The sequence below is a fragment of the Thamnophis elegans genome, chromosome 5 (genome assembly GCF_009769535.1).
Source record: "Thamnophis elegans isolate rThaEle1 chromosome 5, rThaEle1.pri, whole genome shotgun sequence".
NCBI classification, from domain to species: Eukaryota; Metazoa; Chordata; class Lepidosauria; order Squamata; family Colubridae; genus Thamnophis; species Thamnophis elegans.
The window spans coordinates 51609912-51631642 of NC_045545.1; the positions used below are offsets into that span (position 1 = coordinate 51609912).

At 37.2% G+C, this 21731-nt stretch overlaps 2 protein-coding genes across 3 annotated transcripts in view; one reads left to right on the forward strand and one right to left on the reverse strand.

Moving 5' to 3' along the window:
* On the forward strand, positions 1-19963 carry LOC116509399 (acidic mammalian chitinase-like). Its single transcript, XM_032218552.1, has 12 exons — positions 1-187; positions 474-506; positions 1603-1632; positions 4310-4511; positions 6416-6472; positions 8255-8420; positions 9365-9489; positions 10043-10166; positions 14123-14305; positions 15069-15185; positions 15810-15945; positions 18484-19963. Exons 2-11 carry the CDS (start codon positions 482-484, stop codon positions 15942-15944), a joined length of 1164 nt encoding a protein of 387 aa, XP_032074443.1. The 5' UTR covers positions 1-187; positions 474-481; the 3' UTR covers position 15945; positions 18484-19963.
* The window catches only part of PIFO (primary cilia formation), a 16986-nt gene continuing 13299 nt past the window's right edge, over positions 18045-21731 (reverse strand). The window contains exon 6 of one of the 2 annotated variants that reach the window (XM_032218554.1): positions 18045-20368. In XM_032218554.1, the coding sequence (XP_032074445.1) occupies positions 20297-20368 (72 nt within the window). In that variant the 3' untranslated portion in view covers positions 18045-20296. The remainder of the gene's footprint in view (positions 20369-21731) is intronic. The other variant, XM_032218553.1, reaches the window with a different exon arrangement.

Below are 21731 nucleotides of genomic sequence, written 5' to 3' on the forward strand. Positions count from 1 at the left end.
TCAGAACATAATGAACTGCTGAAAGTTTAAAAAAACACCCAACAATCGGGGTGTGGAGACAAAGTGATTTCTACAGAGGCTGGAGATAGGAGAAGTTCCTCCTTTCCAGAACTTTGCAGATGGGCAGAAGCATTACAGGAGAGAGGGTCAGGCTGTTTCAATTGCAAAAATTTCCTCAAGCTGATAGGTATGTGAAGAACTATTTAAATGGCTTTCGAGTGTTTAGGCTTTTTTGTTCCTCATTGATTATTATGCTGAATGAAGAGAATGACTTACAATGTCAACTGTATTAAAACTTGCTAACTTGGAAAGGATGAAATGAACAATTTTATTAAGTTTTGGCTTTTTACAACTTTGTAATTGCAATAAGACATTAAAAGTAAAGCATTAAATGAATTAATGTTCATGATTATGGACTTAACTTTTAAGAAAGTGCAGAAGCATGTCTGTAATTATTTGTCTTATTTGTGCAGGTATCCAAATGATGAATCAAAAACTTTGGGCTGGTGAGTAAACATGCATATTTATAGATTTTTTTTCTGTTGCAGCCTTCACCTACTTGTCTCTGTGTAAACTGGCTAGAAAGAAAGTCAATTTAAGGAACCCCTTTCTGGATTTTACAGTCTTCCTTTCTTTTGGCTACAGTCATGGCCAGATGTTCTGTCTGGACCATTATCAACATGATCCCTGATTGATAATTCCTCTGCTTCTTTTTCCTTGAAAGCCAGAAAAATCAAATGGTATTTGCTTTTTCTTCAGTGAGCAAGACTTCTGAAGACAAAACACCAATTTTACAGTTCTTTCTACCATTTGCAGCCAAATTTAGAATAGAGCAGCATAAGAATATCAATCTTTTTTTTTTTTTTTTAAAAGGGGGAAAACATGGCAGAACCCTGTCAAGTTTCAAATAGTTAAAGTTAAAGAGGAAGTGGCTAAATTTTCACAGTTCCACCAGAGACTGTATTTAAAAGAAGAAAACAAAAGCTCCTATCAAAGATTCAGCCTTTCACAACAGGCACCCCAGCTACCCTGGACAAAATGGCCCTTGAAGGCAAAGACCAGAGATCCATGGAAGGGGCCTGGCCCATCCGAGCACATACCAACCAACTGAAGCAAAGGCATCCGTGTAGGATGGAATGAAAGGCAGGAGACAGAGTGTAGACTGTCTTGCTCCTTCCAAAATAGATGAAAAAACAGTACTTTTGATGCAAAGCCAAAAAACTCAAGTAGTGGTCCCTTTCCCAACAGGTTGCAGGAGGGAAGGACTAAGGATGCAGCCAATCATTCCTGTTCCTTCCCAAACTGGTGGAAGTGCCCATCCTTGTCCCTGGGCAAGTGGGAAGTAGGAATCAGCCTTATTACAAACAAGCAAAATAGTGCTAAAGAAATGAATGGAGTTTTTTTTTTTTACAATCCTGAACATTAAAACTATAGTTTTAAACATGATGAGTCATTTATTGTTGAATTTAGTTGATCTCAGATATTTATTTTGTCACATTTTATGGACTCATTTGATCATCTGTCTATGGTTTGGGAAATAAATAATATATGTCTATTATAACCCCTTATCTACTCATGATGTTGAACATTTTTGCTTTGCAGGTTTCATTGTTCTGCTGAATCTGCAGCTTGGTAGGACTCTTTTACTTGTATTTGTTAGCTGAGCAGATCAGTTCAAAAAAATCTTAAGCGACCTGTCTTAGCATGACCAGAAGCAGAATTTAAAGAGATACAGTAAAAGTAGTTAATGTTTTAGAAACAAAGCACACCTAGAGTTACACTTACTTTCTTAAATACTGTTTCTATGTGAGAGCAAGAGAGACTGAATTTAGTTAGAATCCCTATTTAAAACATATGCCAAATTTGCCTCCTTAACTACAGATTTTTCAATTCTCCTCAGACCAAATAATTACATTCTAATGATATGATTCTTTTGTGCTATATTCCAAAGGAACATAGAAATCATGCAAGTCTCTAATAGAACAAACTTACTTCTTTACAGGAGGAAGTACAGACACTAAGCCTTAAGAGGAGTACAGAGGGCAGTCTCCTATTTGGACTAACTTACTATGTTGAAACTCTGTTTCCCCCCAAACTACCATGGTTTTAACAATGACCTCCTGATTCTGACTGATTTCTTTCTTTCACTCTCTTCTATCATCCTGGTGACTTCTGAAATATCTTAATGATGTTCTCTCCCCTCTCTGTAGTTATTACACATATTCAGATTTCCCTCAAAATCAACTTGCTGACACAATTTTAAAATCAGTGGTTAGTTCTTCACCATTAGCCCTAGACAGCTCAAGTTTTAGTTTCTGAGTTTTATCCCATTGGGTGAAACTTTCAGGGTTTTCTTCTCCCATATTTGCTTTAAGGCAAATTCTTCTAGCATAATAATTGTTCCCTCATATAATTAAGACCTGCTTAACTCTACAATGTTTTATCAGTTTGCCTTACACATAATTTAGAACAAAAATCCTTATTGATAAATAGTATATAAATGCTGACTAGTGTCTATATTCTCCTACTAATTTTAGATGGAATAAAAATGCCATTCTGTTATCATATACTCTAAATCTTTGATTATTATTGCCAGAGAAGATAGATGAAGAAGAAGCCTTCCCTGGACCCAGCCATTTTGAACAACTATCGTCCAGTCTCCAACCTCCCTTTCGTAGGGAAGGTTGTTGAGAAGGTGGTGGCCTTTCAACTCCGACGGACCTTGGATGAATCTGATTATCTGGATCCCTTTCAGTCAGGTTTCAGGCCTGGTTACAGCACGGAAACTGCTTTGGTCGCGCTGATTGATGATCTCTGGCGAGCCAGGGATAGAGGTCATTCCTCTATCCTAGTGCTTCTTGACCTCTCAGCGGCCTTCGATACCATCGACCATGGTATCCTTCTGCGACGGTTGCGAGAGGTGGGAGTGGGAGGCACTGTCCTACGGTGGTTCTCCTCCTACCTCTCGGACAGGTCGCAGTCAGTGTTGGTTGGAGGGCAGAGATCGACCCCTAGGCCCCTCAATTATGGTGTGCCACAGGGCTCGGTCCTGTCCCCCCACCTATTTAACATCTACATGAAGCTGCTGGGCGAGATCATACGCTGGCACGGGATTAAATACCACCAATACGCGGACGATACTCAACTGTATCTGTCCGCCCCGTGCCAACTCAGCGAAGCAGTAGAAGTGATGTGCCAGTGCCTGGAGGCTGTCAGGGTCTGGATGGGAGCGAACAAGCTTGCACTCAATCCCGACAAGACTGAGTGGCTATTGATGCTCCCTCCCAAGGATGGTCCAGTTATTCCATCTCTTAGCCTGGGGGGGGGGGTGTGAAACTCTACGCTCCTCAGAGAGGGTTCACAATTTGGGAGTCCTCCTGGATCCGCAGCTGACGTTAGAACATCACTTGTCGGCTGTGACCAGGGGGGCCTTTGCCCAGGTTCGCCTGGTGCACCAGTTGCGACCCTATCTGGACCGGGAGGCCCCTTCGGATGGTCACTCACTACATGGAGCTGCCCTTGAAGAGTGCTCGAAGACTGCAGTTGGTCCAGAATGCAGCCGTGCAAGTGATAATGGATGTACCTAGATACACCCATGTTACACCTATCCTCCACGAGCTGCACTGGCTCCCCATTGGTCTCCGGACATGCTTCAAGGTGCTAGTCGTTACTTTTAAAGCCCTACATGGTTTAGGACCTGGCTACCTGAGAGACCGCCTCCTGCCATTTACCTCCCAAAGACTGATAAGATCACACAGATTGGGCCTCCTCTGGGTACCATCGGCCGGTCAATGTCGGCTGGTGACCCCCTGGGGGAGGGCCTTCTCTGTTGCTGCCCCGGCCCTATGGAATGATCTCCCTGTTGAGATCCGGCTCCTCACTACTCTTCCGGCCTTCCGTAAGGCCACTAAGACCTGGCTGTTCCGGCAGGCCTGGGACTGTTGATTAGCATCCAGCCCCACTTTAAGTAGTATGTATGTTGTGGAATTTTAAATAATTGTATTTCTATTTTAATTTTTATATATTTCCTTGTTTGTCTGTAAGCCGCCCAGAGTCCCTAGGGAGTGGGCGGCATACAAATGCTAATAAACTTCCAAACTTCCAATTTAATTGTATGAATGAATCAGTACTGCACTCAAAGGTCAAGTGTGTATATGTGCATACTTTACATTTTTTTTTTTATAGTTTACCATTTCCCACTATTCTAAATAAAGGGGAAATCTGTTTTTCCATTTGGGAAGAAGACAAATGTTATGGTGAAGATAAACTGCAAGCAAGTTTAGCCATTTGTAATATCATCTCTTTTCAGGTTCTACCTACAAGCTTGTCTGTTATGTCACCAACTGGGCCCAGTACAGGAAAGAACCAGCCACATTCACCCCAGATAACATAGATCCATTTCTGTGCACCCACTTAATTTTTGCTTTTGCGAATATGGAGAACAATCAAATTAAAACTAGAGAATGGAATGATGCAATACTTTACAGAAAACTCAATGCCCTAAAGAACAGGCAAGTAATTTTCCGAAAAAATATATTTGTGTAACAATATCAGTGAAGATGATAGCATCAAACCAGATAAAACAGAAAAAAGCACTTAATTCAGACCTTATGGCTCATCACTTAAGTTATATACTGTGGACACTTATTTATTGTTAATATTGTCAAATGGTCATAATTCCAGTGCCTAGGACAGATATAAAGTAGTTAGGGCAGGCTGTGTCATGTATATGAATTAGATCCCTTTCCCCTTTTCAGTTCTGAGAGTATAGGTATTTTTCTTTATTTTTCAAATTATTTTGAGGATATTATAGAGCTTTCTGTACAGTTTTGGGTTCTTCCTAACTTAGCCAGACTCTTTTGATACACTGTTAGGGATCCCTCTTTGGAGCAAGATGATTCACAACCAACTTTACATAGACCGATTGTATGTTTTCTGGATGAAGGAACATTGGATATTGCTTGGAGTGGATATATTTCCTAGGGATCAAACCAATGTACGCAAATAACTCTTTTTTTTTGCAGATATACCCCTAGTATATATCCCAAAAATGGAATGTATTAAGTTAAAAACCAATGGTTCTTTCTCTCTTTTACCATTAGGAAAATGCAAATGTTAGTTATGAGTGTTTATATATATATATATCTTTAACCCAGGGGAGGGTTCCTGCCAGTTCTAACCTCTTCTATAGAAGAAGTTCCACAAATCTACAGTGCTGTTTAGAACCGGTTCCAGCTCCCTCCCCCCGCCCGTCCGCGCATCATCAAGATGAAGAGCGAGAGGAGGAATTATGGGAGTTGAAGTCCACAAATCTTAAAGCTGTCAAGTTTGAACACCCCTGGAGTATTTTTTCTAAAGGGTTAGGGGTGCCAGGGTCTTGTAACTTCACAGCTTTAAGACTTACGTGCTTCAAATGCCAGAGTTTCTGAGCCAACATTTTGGTTGCTAAGCAAGAGCGTTGTTAAGTGAGTTTCACCACATTTTACAAGTTGGCCACACCCACCCAGTCACATGGCCAGCAAGCCACTCCTACCCTGTCACATGGCCAGCAAGCCACTCCCACAAAGCAGGCCATACCTACAGAAGAGGTTTTTAAAAAGTTTGAAACCCACCACTGTTTTAGCCTGTTACAAACATAATTACCAGCTAGCCAGAGGCTTTCACTTGTTCAGTGTGAGATAGATAGATCCGAAGTTCTTTCATCCAGAAGAAAATAATAATTTAAAGAATCAGAGTAAATTATTATCTAATTAAAATAATACTACCATAAGCCTTAAATATTTAGATTCGTTATATTGGAATTATCAATGAGAAAGAGAAAGGGGAAATAGTGTTCTATATTGGAAGTGCCAGAGAAGCCAAGAATCTAAAAGCCTTTTATATTCTGATCTATCATGTATGGTTTCTTTAATCTCTACTGTGTCAATAAAACCTTGGCACAAAATTTTCTTCAAAGCAGTAGCAGTAGCAATAGCAATAGCACAGACTTATATACCGCTTCACAGTGCTTTACAATCCCTCTAAGCAGTTTACAGAGTCAGCATATTATCTCCCACCATCTGGGTCCTGATTTTAACGACTTTGGAAGAATGGAAGGCTGAGTCAACCATGAGCCAGTGAGAATCGAACTGCCAAACTGCAGGCAGATAGAAATTGAAGGTTTGAAGGTTTTATTCGACTTGTATGCTGCCCTATTCCCGAGGGACTCAGGGCGGCTAACAAAACCAAGAAGAGAGAAATCAGCAGAAGTAGCCTGCTACTGCATTCTAACTACTGATACATATAAAACTACTGGTACACATAAAAAAGAAACAATTGATAGGAATCTCGGGATAATTTTTCAAGACATACTGTACATTATTTTGTTGACTGTCAATACACACAGAATGTTTATATTATTTTTCTTGCTTTCCAGAAATAGCAATTTACGCACATTGCTGGCAGTTGGAGGGGGAACCTTTAATAACCAAAAGTAAGACTTTTCTCCTAATCGTTTCCACTGAAAGAGGCCATATATTTGTAACGATGTGATTTTTAATCTGGTCTAAAAGAGATAGGAAGGGATGGAGATTCCATCTCTGCAGCTGGGAAGGAATTCTAGCAAAAAGATGATGGAAACCACATTTACATACATCAAAAGTTCTGTAGGGAAGTCAAACAAACACTGTTACTGCTCAGTCTAAAGTATCTCAATTTCCCCATTTCTCCTATAAAGTTTGGATTTTGCTCTTCAGTCTGAAGGCTTCACAGCTAATTTTCTACACCACTGCTTTCACTGGTGAAAACAAACAAAACAAGCTGAAAACTCTGACAGAATGACACTTCTCTTCTTTTGCCTTGGCCAGTTTAAGCTAGTTTGGCTTTGGAAATAGCAGTGACATTATTTTCCAATCATCAACTCAGAGATGTGGATCAGCTCATTTGTGTGGCAGCATTGGTGGTACATGGTAAAGAAGGAGAGAAAGACCTATTTGTCTCTCTGTTCTTGCTTGGCGTAGTTCTCCTCATTTCTTTGCTGTTATTTACTATGTTTTTGAACACAATGCTGTTCTAAAATAGCACTGATTCTATGTTGCAAAGGAGTCCAAATTATATCAAGTGTTTGTTAGGCTGTCTGTGGAAGCATCATCAAAATACTTGCTTGAACTTGGCAATCTAGCCATTTATCAAAACTCACCTTTTTAGCAAGTCTATTCTCATTCCATATTAAGGAGAGTGAATGGTAGATACTTTTCACTAACTGATGGTATTTTGCAGAAGGAGAAGGAAATACAATTGGGAAATCCACCAATCTCTGTATTTAATGTGCCTGTACACACAGTAAATATGAGCAGCACTGTTTTTAAGCATTTTCCAGGATAGAGACCACCAGTAGGAGCAGAAAACTTTATGCAGGTATAGTCTGCAGTTGACTGAAGGACTGGTGGATAAAACTTTAATGAAGCCACGAGGAAGGACCTTTAGACTTGGAGAATAAGTCCCAGTTCTTCAAATTCATACATATAATACGTGCATACTCATCATTACTTTTAATGAACTACTAAGGAACAAAGATCTGGACCACACAATCCTTATCTAGCAGAAAACTACACTGTTCTTTCCAAATTTTGTTCATTGTAACTCTGCTACTCTTTCTGTCAGAATTCTGTGAAACACCACTCCCATCACACTTAACAAATAATTCCTCACCCTATGTATAATATTTACTCTTCTGACATTTGTTTTGTAACAGGGAACAGTATCAGCATTCTTCTTATACATGTAAAACAAACTGCACAAAACCACCTGTGTTTTAACATATTCCTAACCTCATCCCTGCATTATCCATGAGATTAGACCATGCATCTTCCTCTTCTCAAAAGGTCCTGCCTTCTCAAATACTCCTATTCCATTCTGAATTACAAAGTGCTATACACCATAGTCATCAATAGGTAGATCTATGAATATTGATCTCCATTGACCATCAAGAGTCTGATCAGCTGAGGCTTTCACATAACACTTTTTAATAAAATGGAATAGTTAACTACTTAAAGTATAAATTGGGACATGTAGATATCCCTGCTAACTATAAAAATATTTGGTTGAACGTGGAAGGAAATTGAGCATTTTCTATTATTATTTATAAAGGTGGGGGTAGGTGCTGGATCTTGCCAATCTCTAACTATGGTTCATGATGTTCTGTGGAAATAAAAGAGAGGTACATGCCAATGAACATTGAAAAGTATGCTGTCCAAAAATAATGTATGTCTTCTAGATTTACTACAATGGTATCATCTTCAGCAAATCGCCAGACATTCATCTCATCAGTTATATCTTTGCTCCGTGAGTATGGATTTGATGGTCTGGATCTGAACTGGGAATACCCAGGTACCAAAGGTAGCCCTCCAGAGGACAAACACCTCTTTACCATTCTGATTCAGGTGAGAGACCGAAAACATAAACTTTTAATTGAAATTTCCATAAAAGAATCTTGTAGGCTGTTTAAACTGTGTGTTTTGATATTCTGCAATGAATGCCCTTCTGAAATCAACAACAGTGAAACTGCAGTAAAATTTATTTTAAAATGAAAATTGAAAATCAATGTCCAATTAAGATCTTCTATTCAGAATTTTGCTCTTATCACAATGTTGCTCTAGAACCCAGTCTTAGAATGCATATTTTATTGATAGAGTATACAAATAAAAGGACAGCATATTTTTGGGCCTGTATGAAGTACTTAGGTATTTATAGATAACCTTCATTTATTTAGAATGGCAAAATACATAGTAAGAGCAAAGGTAGGACTGAAGATCCAACTACATTTTTGTATTATTTACAAATATTCCTACACTCTTTCATGATTAACAGTACAATTCTGTGCATGTCTACTTAGAAATAAATTTGACTGAATTCAGGGATGCTTATTTTCCAAGTTAAATGCAATAAGATTGGAGCTTAAAGCTACAATCTGGAATGCACGCCATTGCTCCTCTCCTGGGAAGCTGCCTTAGAACCTTCTCCATCATTCCTCTCATGTTGCAAAAAAGATTTCAGTATGCCCTTATGACTCCACTATACTACCCAAAGATAGTGAGAAAGGAGTACTGTATGTTGGATTTGGAGGCTTATTTAGATCCTCTTCTATTCCTTGTTTAGCGCACCTCTAAAAGGACAAGGAGCTTGATCAGTTAGTTTTCTTATGAAGGAGGGAAAGGAAACAAAATTTGAATGCAGGTGGTTGGAATTGGGAGTTGCTGAAACATTTTGCTCTGCCTACACTGAGAACATGTTAGATTTCTAACATGAAAAAGCTTCCTTTGAAACATTTCCTGGTCTCTTGTAAGTGAGCAATAGTAACTGCTGCTGCTTCTGTTTCCCTCTGCAGGAACTATCAGCAGGCTTTAGGAGAGAGAGTGAACAAACTGGAAACCCACTGCTCCTGCTTTCAGCGGCTGTATCTGCAAGCAAAACAACCATAGATGTTGCATATGAAGTGCCTGCATTGGGGAAGTAGGTCATGCAATCTAAGAGAAGAGGTCCAATATGAAGTTACAGAGGTACCTTGGTACTCATCCTTAATTGGTTCTGGGAGACGAGATGAGTATCAAAAATGATGAGTACCAAACAATTTTTTCTCATAAGGAATAATCTAGGGAGTCACAGGGCAGCTGACACTGACATGTTCTAGCTTGTGCATTGAGTACCAAATGAACATGAATACCAGGACAACATTGTCATATTGAAATGCATTGAGTACCAAATTTGATGAGTTTCAAAGCAGTTGAATACTAAGGTACCACTCTGCAAGATCAGATAACAAACTGTGGGATGATGAGATGTTCCATCTATCCTATCTCTTAGGGCCAGATTGGAAAAAAAGTGATATATAGGGTATTTCAGTTAAGGTTTCTTATAGCTTTCTAAAGATCATTTACTACATCCTGCTATAGCTTACCATTACATATATTTTTATGTTCCCAAATAGCTATTGTTATTTGATGCTTTATACTGGCTGTTTGTTTATTGTTCCTTAATTTTGACCTTTATTTTAATTTGCATTCAGGAATCTTGATTTTATCAATGTGATGACTTATGATTTCCATGGAAGTTGGGCTCCAGTGACAGGACACAACAGCCCACTGCATCAAGGTTTAATAGACTATGACCCAGTTCCCTTCTACAATTGTGTAAGAAAAATAGCAACATAAAGATCTGTTATCGCTTTTGTAGTTCTAATAGTGGGAATTTGATTAAGCAATGCAAACATATGTAGAAAACTGATGAAACTCAAGATATCTGATGTAAATGTATGTAAAAATCAAAACAGGTTTGAATTGACTACGTCTCAGCAAAAGCAGAATGCTTTTATCCTGTCATGCTAAAATTGCTATCTTACTGACAAAAGACAAAAGATATGCAGAAGAAGAAATGAAATTGTCTTATACTTCCTAAATACAAGGCAGCCTGAGTTGGGTACAGTAATTGAGAAAGGATTAAGCAAGCTCTGGCTGTAACATGATTTGCACCATATAAACAACCTAGTACTGTAACTAATGGGTCACTTAAATCTGGGCCACAAGTTAGTTAATTCATCTATTTGAATTCTCATTTTTTTAAACTTAGGAAGCACTGAACATGATATGCAAAGATCACAATGCATTGAGCATGATGTACACTGTAAGCACTTGAAAGCATTTTTAATCATTTAATCATTAAATCTGAAAAAGAAGTGTTAGCTCAAGGAACGATAGAAAGGAGGCTGAAACCAATATTATTATTATATACTTTATTCATTAAACATGAAACTCAGCCAACTGAACATCAAAAAATGCAATACAAATACCAGAGACTTGGTGCTTATGGTTGATACAGTTTGCTGCCAGTATCTTGAGTATCAACCAAGTACCTTCTTAAAATATAAGATGTTCTGAGTAGCGCAGTTTTAAGCAGTTCTGCTGGTGTTATTGCAGGAAGCTGCAATTTGATGATGTATCTTGTAAAATTCTTGGGCATTGTGCCAAGTGCCCCGATGACAATGGGTATCGCTGTTGCATGCTTCATGCATAGCCGTGTAGTTTCAATGGCCAGGTCGCGATATTTCATTATTTTTTCTAGTTCTTTTTCTTTGACTCTGGAACAGCAATATCAATAAACTGTACACTTCGGCCCTCTACAACCATGATATCTGGCGTGTTGTGCTCCAAATGACGATCGGTTTGTATTAGAAAGTCCCACAAGATCTTCACCTACTCATTTTCGATAACTTTTTCATTATTATTATTATGTGTTTAATCTTTGGTGAGATTCACAGCCTATGGGGCTGGTTGGTAGCTCAACAGCTCGAGTCCTAACCAAGGACCTAGGAATTGTTAAGATAACATTGGAGGATATAAGCTGTTCCAAGTAGGGTGGTTTTTTATAGAATCAGAATGTTCAAGTCTGATAAATTTAAAATTTGCAAATAGCGAGGTAGCCCTTTAAGTATTGCTCCAAGGGCTCCATTTACAATCAGGACAACACATGATTTCTTTTTCCACAGTCGCTCAACTTCAATTTGCAGGTCCCGGTACTTTCTGATTTTTTTTCTTGCTGTTTATCTTCAATTCGTGCATCTCCAGGTATTGCAATGTCAATGAACCATACTTTTTTTCTTTTTAACTATTGTTATGTCAGGTGTGTTGTGGGCCAAGTGTCTGTCAGTCTGAATTCTGAAGTCCCACAAGATCTTGACTTTCTCATTCTCTAAAGCTTTTTGACCTGCTTGTTCTTTAGCTGACCTTGCCTTAGGTTCTTCAAGTTGCTCAAGTCTCCACGAAATTTTTTGATCTTCATATTCCAACCGAATTTTCCATTTAGGCTTCCTCTTCTTGCCTCTTTGGTTCTTTTGTATTTTCAAACCCAATTCTTTGGTGGTTATGAAGGCTGCTGCAAACATCAGCTGATTGTTGTTGTTGTTGTTATTATTATTATTATTATTATACAATTGTATCACAGCGGCCAGTTGTTTCGCTGGATTTGGCATTGGTTACTAATCGGACCCCACCCAGGGTCCTAGGACGTCGTAACGTATTTTCGTAATATGCGTGCAGATCCAAGCAGTGCGGCTTTTTGCATTTGACTGATGGTGATTTTGTCAATTTTTAACTGTTTTAAATGTAATTCCAGTGCTTTTGGAATAGCACCCAGTGTGCCAATTACCACTGGAATTACCACTGCTGGTTTGTGCCATAGTCGTTGAATTTCGATTTTTAAGTCCTGGTATTTTGCGATTTTTTCATGTTCCTTCTCAGCGACCCTGCTATCACCTGGTATTGCGATGCCTATGATTGTGACCTTTTTTCTCAACCAGTGTGATGTCTGGCCAGTATTTTGTCTGTTTGTATACGGAAATCCCACAAGATCTTGACCATCTGATTTTCGGTGACTTTTTCAGGCTGATGTTCCCACCAGTTTGTTGCTGTTTTAATATTATAATTTTTGCACAAATTCCAATGAATCATTTGTGCTACTGAATTGTGCCACAATTTATAATCAGTCTGCGCGATTTTTTTACAGCAGCTGAGTATGTGATCAACAGTTTCACCAGCTTCTTTGCAAAGTCTGCGTTTGGCATCATCCGAGGATTTTTTGATTTTGGCCTTAATGGCATTTGTGCGGATAGCTTGTTCTTGCGCAGCCAGGATTAGTGACTCTGTTTCTTTCTTTAATGTACCTGTTGTTAACCATAACCAAGTTTGTTCACTGTCCACTTTATCTTTTATTTTTTCCAGAAATTGGCCATGCAGTGCTTTGTTCTGCCAACTCTCCATTCTTGATTTTATCACATCTTTTCTGTATTCTTGTTTCGTCTGTTGGGCCTTCAGTAGATTTTTGTTCTTTACTTCGATTAATAGATGTTCTTGACTTTCTTTTAAATAATCAGCCAGTGCATGTTTTTCTTCTTCAACTGTTTGCTTCACTTGTAATAATCCTCTGCCACCTGATTTTCTCATTCTCTAAAACCTTCTAAACCTGATGTTCCCAGTGAAATCCAAACTTCTGGCACAGTTTTCAGTGAATGATCTTAGCAACATGGTCATGGCATTGTTGGTAGTCAGTTTGTGAAATTTTGCTGCACCCACTGATCAAATGATCAACTGTCTCATCTTTCTCATTACAGAGGCGGCATTTGTTGTTGGTATGTTGAATTTTTGTCTTCATGCAATTTGTGGCTAAGGCTTCTTCTTGAGCTGCCAAAATAAAGCCTTCTGTTTCTTTTTTCAGTTCTCCTGATCTTAACCAGTTCCAAGTTAGCTTTTGGTCGGCTTTGCCTTCAATCCTTTTCAAGTATTGGCCATGGATAGCTTTGATTTTCCAATTTTCAGCTCACTTCTCAATTACTTCTTTCTTGTATTCAGCTTTCGACTTGGTTGTCTTCAAAAGGCCTCCTTTATTTACTTCCTTAATCATCGGTTCTTCACTTTTCTGGATGTAGTCATTCAAGCTGTGTCTTTCTTCTTCCACAGTCTGCTTTACTTGTAGGAATCCTCGACCACCCTTTGCTCTTGGTAGATATAATCAGTCAACATCACTTTTAGGGCACAAGGCATGATTCATTGTCATAAGCTTCCTTCTTTTACTGTCCAAATTGTCCAACTCCATCTGGGTCCAGTCAATTATTCATGCAGAGTTTCGAATCAAAGGTATAGCCCAGGTATTTATTGCTCTTAGAGGCCTCTGACCTAATGCATAATAAAATCAAGGAATCAACTTCAGCCAAGTACAGTCAAAGAATTCGCAAGATACTAAAGTCCAAATTCAGTGGAGGAAACATCATAAAAGCAATAAATACCTGGGCTATACCTGTGATGATGATGATGATGATGATGATGATGATGATGATGATGATGATTACTATTATTTATTTGCAAAAGGCATTTGTTCCAACCATAGCTTCTCCTTTTGTTCTCATTTCCATCAAATACTAAAACTGGGAAGTGAAACATGGGCCCATTTATTTATCCATCTGGTGTGGTTTGCTGTATGATTTCCTGCCGAACGGACTAATAAATGATCATACTGTTCTTGATCTTCCTCTACCCTGCTTTGTACTGTGAACAGACTGTATGTATATCATGTTTGTTTGTTTGTTTCTGTATTGTAGGAATATGCAATGAAATATTGGAATGACAGTGGAGCACCATCTGAAAAACTCATGATGGGGTATCCAACATATGCACGTACTTTTAGACTTTCTAGTACAAATACTAATGTTGGTGCTCCAGCCTCTGGTGGAGGCAGTCCTGGAGTCTATACCAAAGATTCTGGTGTCCTGGCATATTATGAGGTAAATGCCCTTCATTTTATTAAAAATAATAATAATTTATCTAACTAGATGGCAACCCCTGGTTTTCCTTGGCTAATCTCCAGAAACTAAGGTTTTGATTGGCTTAGGCTTGGATAGATGATTTTCAGGAAATCCCAGGGGCCTTGGCTAGGTTGGGAAATTACTAATTTACTAATAAACTTGCACAAGAAAATAGTGAGAAGCCAGTTTCATTCTATTATCAAGGTGGACCTAAGGCTGAACTTTCCATAGGTAACTTTATAAAATGGCCATGGATAAATTGTTCTCTCTTGGCTTTACTTGCTTTGAGTTTGTACAAAGAGTAAACAGAAATAATTCTATGAATGTGTCTCTAAAATACTTGAAAGATAGGCCAAAATACCAAAACCTAACAACAATAAAAAAAATCTTAGCAATATAATTCTGTTCATGTTAGGAGCAATGTCACAATTTAATGGAATTTACAGAACCAAATTGTTTGTTTACTGTAATTTAAGTGACTTAAATTGGGATTTCTCTCCCCACTAATTATTAGAACATTTTCTTGGCTATCAATTGAGCCATCTTTTGTCCTATTCTTCCTATTCATCTCCTATTCTTATACTACTGAGATCTATTTTTTTAAGAAACTGCTGTTGGTTAAAATTTGAGCACACAAACTACAATACTCTTTAATAGCAATTAATTCCAATGGGGAAATATTGTAAAAACAGTTTTGCTTTGTTTTGTTCTCTCTCTTGAAACGCTTTGATCATTTTGACAGGTTTGTGCATTCTTACAAGGAGCTAGCAAAGCATGGATTGAGGAACAGAAGGTTCCATATGCTTTCAAAAATGGAGAATGGGTTGCATATGATAATGAGAAAAGTTTTCAGTTTAAAGTAAGTTGTCATTTTGTGTAATAGTTTATCCAATGAAATAAAATAATGACTAACTTCCAATATAGAATATACACGGAAAAGTTCCATCTGCTTATTAAAGTTATCCTATGCTGTTACGTAGTATAAATTCTTATCTGGGCCTGATGCCATTGAATAATACAAAGATTTTTTTGTAAACAAAGTCAGAGCGTTAAGGCAGGATCACCATCTCTGGGTTGCAAAAATCCAGACAACTAATAAAGGGCTATAAAATGACAGCAACTGCTTTTTATGGCCATCTAGTGATAGTCAGAATGTTTGCAGCTCATATACATCAGCTCTACTTAAGATTCACATAGAACCGCTGAACTTTATAACAAAACATAGCATGAAGTATTCCTGGTCAAATGTCCAGCTTCATGTATCACTCCGTGTATTAGATCTAAATCTAAACATCTTTGTATTGTTATACAATTTAAACATGCTTGTTTCTCAGTGAGTCAGTTTTGAACACAGTGACCAGAGCACTCACTTAGTCATCATAGTGGAAGTAGAAGTGATTATAGGGTTTTTTTTCCTTAATGTTATTCATTCAATATAAATTTCAGCTTGGCTAACACTAAAAGCTGCTGTTTATCTTTGTAGACTGAGTTTTTGAAGACGAAAGAGTATGGAGGAGCCATGGTCTGGACTCTTGGTCTGGATGACTTCTCAGGCAATTTCTGTGGTCAAGGAATCAACCCCCTTGTGAATAAACTAAAGAGTGTTTTAATGAACTGAGGTAATGTATTAATACCACTGCTCTTCAGACAGATTAACTCTCACTTTGATTTTGAGGTCATTAAAAAGAAACAGTCCTTGCTCTCAGGTTTAAAATCTAAAAAGATATAACTGAAGAAAAGGCTGGGGAGGTACCGATTCTTAAAGATAAAATGATCATATAATATCCAGTTATAATGCATATAGAAATAAATGTTTTGAACTTTTTTCACCTACATTATCTCATTAACAAGATTAAAAATAACCAACACTAAAATATCAGTAATAACAACAAATGTTAATAAAAATAGATGAAAGTAGGACGTGAATTCCCAGGGGCAGCATTACAAATCATTACAGTATCCACTAAAGTTAGGAGTAGATTAAAGTTTAACTTTCCATTATCTAAACCTCATGGCCAATTTATATTCTGGGGTTAGGATGAAGAAAATTTACAGGGTGAAACATGACTAGTATTAATGTATTTCTAGAGGAAAAAGACTTGAAGCTGGCTAACAAGAAAGTACCATACAATATCAGTTAATACATGGAAAGTCCTCAAATTAAAACATAAAAAATGTAAAAACATAACCCCCAGCGTAACTATATGCAATTATAACGCTAACTACTTTTGAATTTGTATATAATTGTGAGTATGCATGGGACAAAATTAATAAACAATCTTGCATGTGACATAGATGTCAGCTACACATGTAAGGCTAGTAACCCCATGCACACATTTCCTTTCCTAAGTATAACATAAAGTATAACACGAAAACCTCAACTGAGAAAAGCCATGGTGAATGGCAGAGGTTAATATTTAGTTCCATCTGGGAATGGCCATGATATAGGTAGTCCTCAACTTACAACCACAGTTGACCCCAAAAGTTGTGGTGTTGAGAGTTTTGTTAAGTGAGTTTTGTCCCTTTTCTTGCCATAGTTGTTAAGTGAATCACTGCAGTTGATAAATTAGTAATCTAGTTGTTAAGTTCCCTATTGACTTTGTCAGGTCACAAAAAAGTGATCATATGACCTTGGGACACGATCATGGGGATGCTGCAAAGGTCGTAACTGTGAAAAACGGTCATAAGACACATTTTTTCAGTGCTAAATGAACTGTTGTAAGTAAAGGACTACTCTATATGGAAGACTATGACTTAGAATCTAAGGTGTAAATAGTGAAGAACCTGAATGTATGAATTAAAGGAATTGAAAGGAAAATATATTGTGTCTGTGTGACACAAAGAAATGGAAAAGAGTAAATAGATCTGATCTTCTAGACTTGAGTTGATGAACACATGCATGGAAGTGAAGGTATATAAATGAAAGAGCTAAAATGTATGCTTTCTCATGAATTAGTGGAATTTAGGTCGTTGTGGATGTGTATGAAAAGTAGAAAAACGTTTGGTGATAATTTCTTGTTATGGTCCACTGAATGGCAATATTATGTATGTTTGGGGGGGAGGGATGACACTGTGCAACAGAGTGAGTGAGTGAGTGAGTGAGTTAGTGAGTGAGTGAGTGACCTAGGTAAAAACATAATTCCATGAAGTGACATGACTGTGGTGGTAGAGACAACAGAGCACAGAAAAAATGACTGGCGTATTCAGAGACCCAACAATGAATAGGAATGATTGGTTTCAAATATGAGAGTTAAACATATTGTAAGTATCATCATGGCACTGCACAGGAATGATTATACATGTAGCAAAATAAAAACTGAGAGAATTGGTGAAGGATATAAGGTGAAGAGTTATTTTGATCATGGGATGCAGTATTAATTAGGCAAGAGTGACTCTTGACGAGAAAATGGACATGCTTAGAATTGAATGTCCCCTTATTAGCTACATTCAGAATTTGTGGTTTTCCTATTATGAAATAAATCCTATGAAATTTCTATGCCATTGCAAGTGCTACTAATATATGCTGAGACTAACTGAAAATACTTTTGAAATGACTCTGAATTTGGAATGATTATCTTTCATGATGTCTTTCTATTTGAAAGGGAAGGCTTGGAATGGGAAAAAATATCTGGAGCACTCATATGGTATCCGTCATAAACTTTAACAATACATTTGTTTAGTATCATATAATGTTAAAAATAAAGATTGGGACCAACTGTTAAACTCCCAAAGTTTTATTCAGAATAACAGTAACATATATACAGTACATACAATGGGTCAAACTAAATTAAGGCAATGGTAAATCCATTATTGTATTCCCACAGTTGAATAACTGAAAACCTAACTTGTTTTTCCCAAACTCACAGATCTTTAGGAAACTACCACTTTGCCTTTGAGCAAAAATAAGTTGTGGTTAATATAATTGTAATATAAGCCCCAGAAAAAAATAGCAACCAGCAAGACAATTTAGGTATTGTAGGACAAGCAAACAAAACGATTAATTCTTTTATGCTATAGCCCAAACTTTATACCCTCGTCAGAGAAGGTTGCTATTAAACTTTAAAAAAATGTTAAGTCCCACCTCCAGTTTTTTCTGCCTTCATTTATTTTACCTTGAAATTCCAATTACAGATATTTTTTGTCTATTTGTTCTATAGGCCTCTGCAAGAAGACTGGAGAGCCTACCCCATCCTCATCTGTATACAACATTCCTGAACTTTCTTGATCATAAATACTTTGGAGAATATAACATAGAGTGATTTATGTAATGAAATAAGCAGTGTCATATTTTAAAACTCAAAATCCCAAATTACTGATAAAAATGTACTGTTGAGAAAATGGTGGTACCGTTCTATGATTTCTAATATCAAATTTATTTTCTGCCTTTTATGATGATATTAGCAAAAAATAAATATGGTGCATGCTTTGTTACCCAACCTGAAAGAAATAGAATAACATTCAGTGGAAGATTAACAAGTCTTATATTCTTCCTGTTCAGGTGGTATTTTCTTTGAATTTTTTAAAAATAAATCCATGACTCAGAATCAGTTTCTACGTTTCTTTCACTGCAGCAATATGTTTGGAGATGTTTGGTTATTAACAGTAAATTATCAATTACTTTAATAAGTGGATGACTGGATAGAGAGAGGCAGGATTTATGCTGTAAAGATATTCTCCTAGTGTGGTATATTTTACAAAATTTGTACAAGTCTCCTCATACCAGCTTGATGAATTGGCAGAGGTTATGGGAGTTATACAATCAACATCTAAAAGACACTAGAATGAGGAAGGATTGAAAGTGAAGGTTCTGTTTGGCAAACTGTACATTCTTTCCATTTGGTACAAGTGGTTTTGTGTACCTTCTAATCTAAAACTGCTAGTTTACAAGACATACAATGGATTTCATTGGAATCATAAGACTTTCTATGTAACTTCTAAATGAAATATAATTTTTGGAGAAATCAAGAATATATAAAATGAACTTAAAATATCTTTTTATAAAGTGGTGTGCAGAGAAATATTTAAGCATCCTGCTACATCAGCAGAGCCATTGTCTGCTATAAGTTTGGTATATTATCTCACAAAACTGATTAGAAATTATAATACGTTTTTTATTACTCATGTATTTTCTCCCATACTGCAGAATACAGAAGGTTAAAAATTGTACGGTACAAATATAGTTCCTAAATACAATAGCTACAGCTCAGTTCAGGTTGAATGAAAAGCATGGTTTCTCCTACAAGAATATAGTATGGAAATCTTTCCTTGAGTGGGAAATCCTACATGCTTAGACCCACAAAGTGGGTTTCTTGTTCAGTACGAATGAAGTTTGTCTTCTCTGCAGCAGACAGAAAAGAACACTGTGCTAAAATATTTCTAAAAATGTCATTGCATATATATTTCATGAAATTTCCATTCTCAGTTACATGCAGAAAATGCAGTCCAAGAAGTGGTATCATAAGACCGTATCAGATCATATGGCACATACTTCTAATACTTTTGTGTTTCAAAAAATATTGGCCAGTGCAGTGGAGTAGCAGGACAAAATATTTTCAATTTTAATCAATACATGCTTGTTCCCATAATAATTTCTCCAATTTGGCATGACTTTTGTGAGCTTTAGGATGTAAACTGACATATAAATAGAAATTATACTTTAAAAATCTATATTTCTCTTAAGCATTTCTCTAGCTAAACTGTTTGAAACCAGAAATATTTTAACAGATGTGGCTGTTGGCAAAATCCAAACATTTGAAGCAACTTCGAAAGAGTAAAGGTTTTATACTGAAATAGCAGAGAACATTAGGAAAAAAGAAGCCTTTAAAAGGTAACAAAAAAACTCTTTATGAAATAGTATTTATATTGAATCCAAGTAACAAATTAATTAAAAATGCTCTAATTCTGTCTAATGATAAAAAGTAAATTAGTGATCTAAGTATGTAGGACAGGAAATATCTTCAGCCACAAGAATTAATCACTGTAATATATACTCAGATAGGCCACCAAATTCCGATATTTCTTGAATTCTTTATCTGAAATCAGCTGAAATAAAACAAAATTAAAAAATATTAACTGTACATAATTGCTGTCTTATTGTATTATTAGTACTAATCACACAATCATTATACAAATAATTAAAAACTATGAATTATTTTGGAGGGGAGTTTGATTGGCATGGTAGGAGTATGGTTTGTTATTTTTCTTCTGGAATATTTTCCAACTTCCTAGTCTAGGTTGGGAAGGTTTCCCCAACCGAATAGTAATCAAGAGTGTCCCCCCTTAGCTCCTTACCTATCACTACAAAATACTTCAGGTAAAGAAATTCTGCAGGAAGAGATACAAGTTAGCTTTTAAAAGATAATTACAATAAATACATTAGTGAGATAAATTTATACTATTATACCATTATAATTCTTGTAGCAGAGCTAGCATGGTATAATAATAATGTGTTGGATTGGGGGCAAGTTCTTGTTAAGCTGTGTGACGTTGGGCACCCACTAGCAATAGCACTTACACTTATATACCGCTTCAAAATGCTTTACAGCCCTCTCTAAACATCAGCATATTGCCCCCAATAATTTGGGTCCTCATTTTACTGATCTCAGAAGGATGGAAGGCTGAGTCAACCTTGAGCCAGTGAGAATCAAAGTGCCGAACTGCAGTCAGCTGGCACTCAACAGAAGTACTCTGCAGTACTACATTCTAACCACTGCGCCACCACCACCTTTCAGCACTAGACTGAAGTTGAAAAGTATCCCAGAAGAAAGTAATGTCAAACCATTTCTATAATTGCAAGACATTCTGCAAGAAAATACCATGGATGTTTCCAAGAAGTTACAAAAATCAAGACTGTTTCAAAAACATCCCATTAAAAAAGATGGGTTTTAATGATCTTATTCGTTAGAGGAGTATCAGTGAGGAGCAATGACTATACTCCACAGTATATAACTTGACTTTTCCATTCCCTCTTCTTTCTCTCCTTTCTCATTATTGGTGAACAACTGTGTATTCCTTTCCCCAGCATAAATCTACTGGTTGTGGTTCAATATAGCTTAACAAGAATAACCATTTTCTTCTATTTAATATTATCATGTTGAGTTGCTGGACAAGAGTCTCAAAGAGCGGCAAAACCATATAAAGGTCTGTAGGGGCACGTGTGTGGGCACATATGGGAGACGTGTGTGCATGCACAGGGGGGACACACGTGCAGGGGTCATGTGTGCATGCACATGGGGGCGCACTTGGTTATGCACACATGCAGGGGGGGTCCATGTGCATGCACAGGGGCAGGGGGAAAGTGGGCGTACACGCATTGCATTGTGGGTGTGCACGGTGATAAAAAGGTTAGCCATCACTGGCATTGTAGTTGTAGGCTGCCACATGGTTTCTTGTAAGCTGTTGCTCA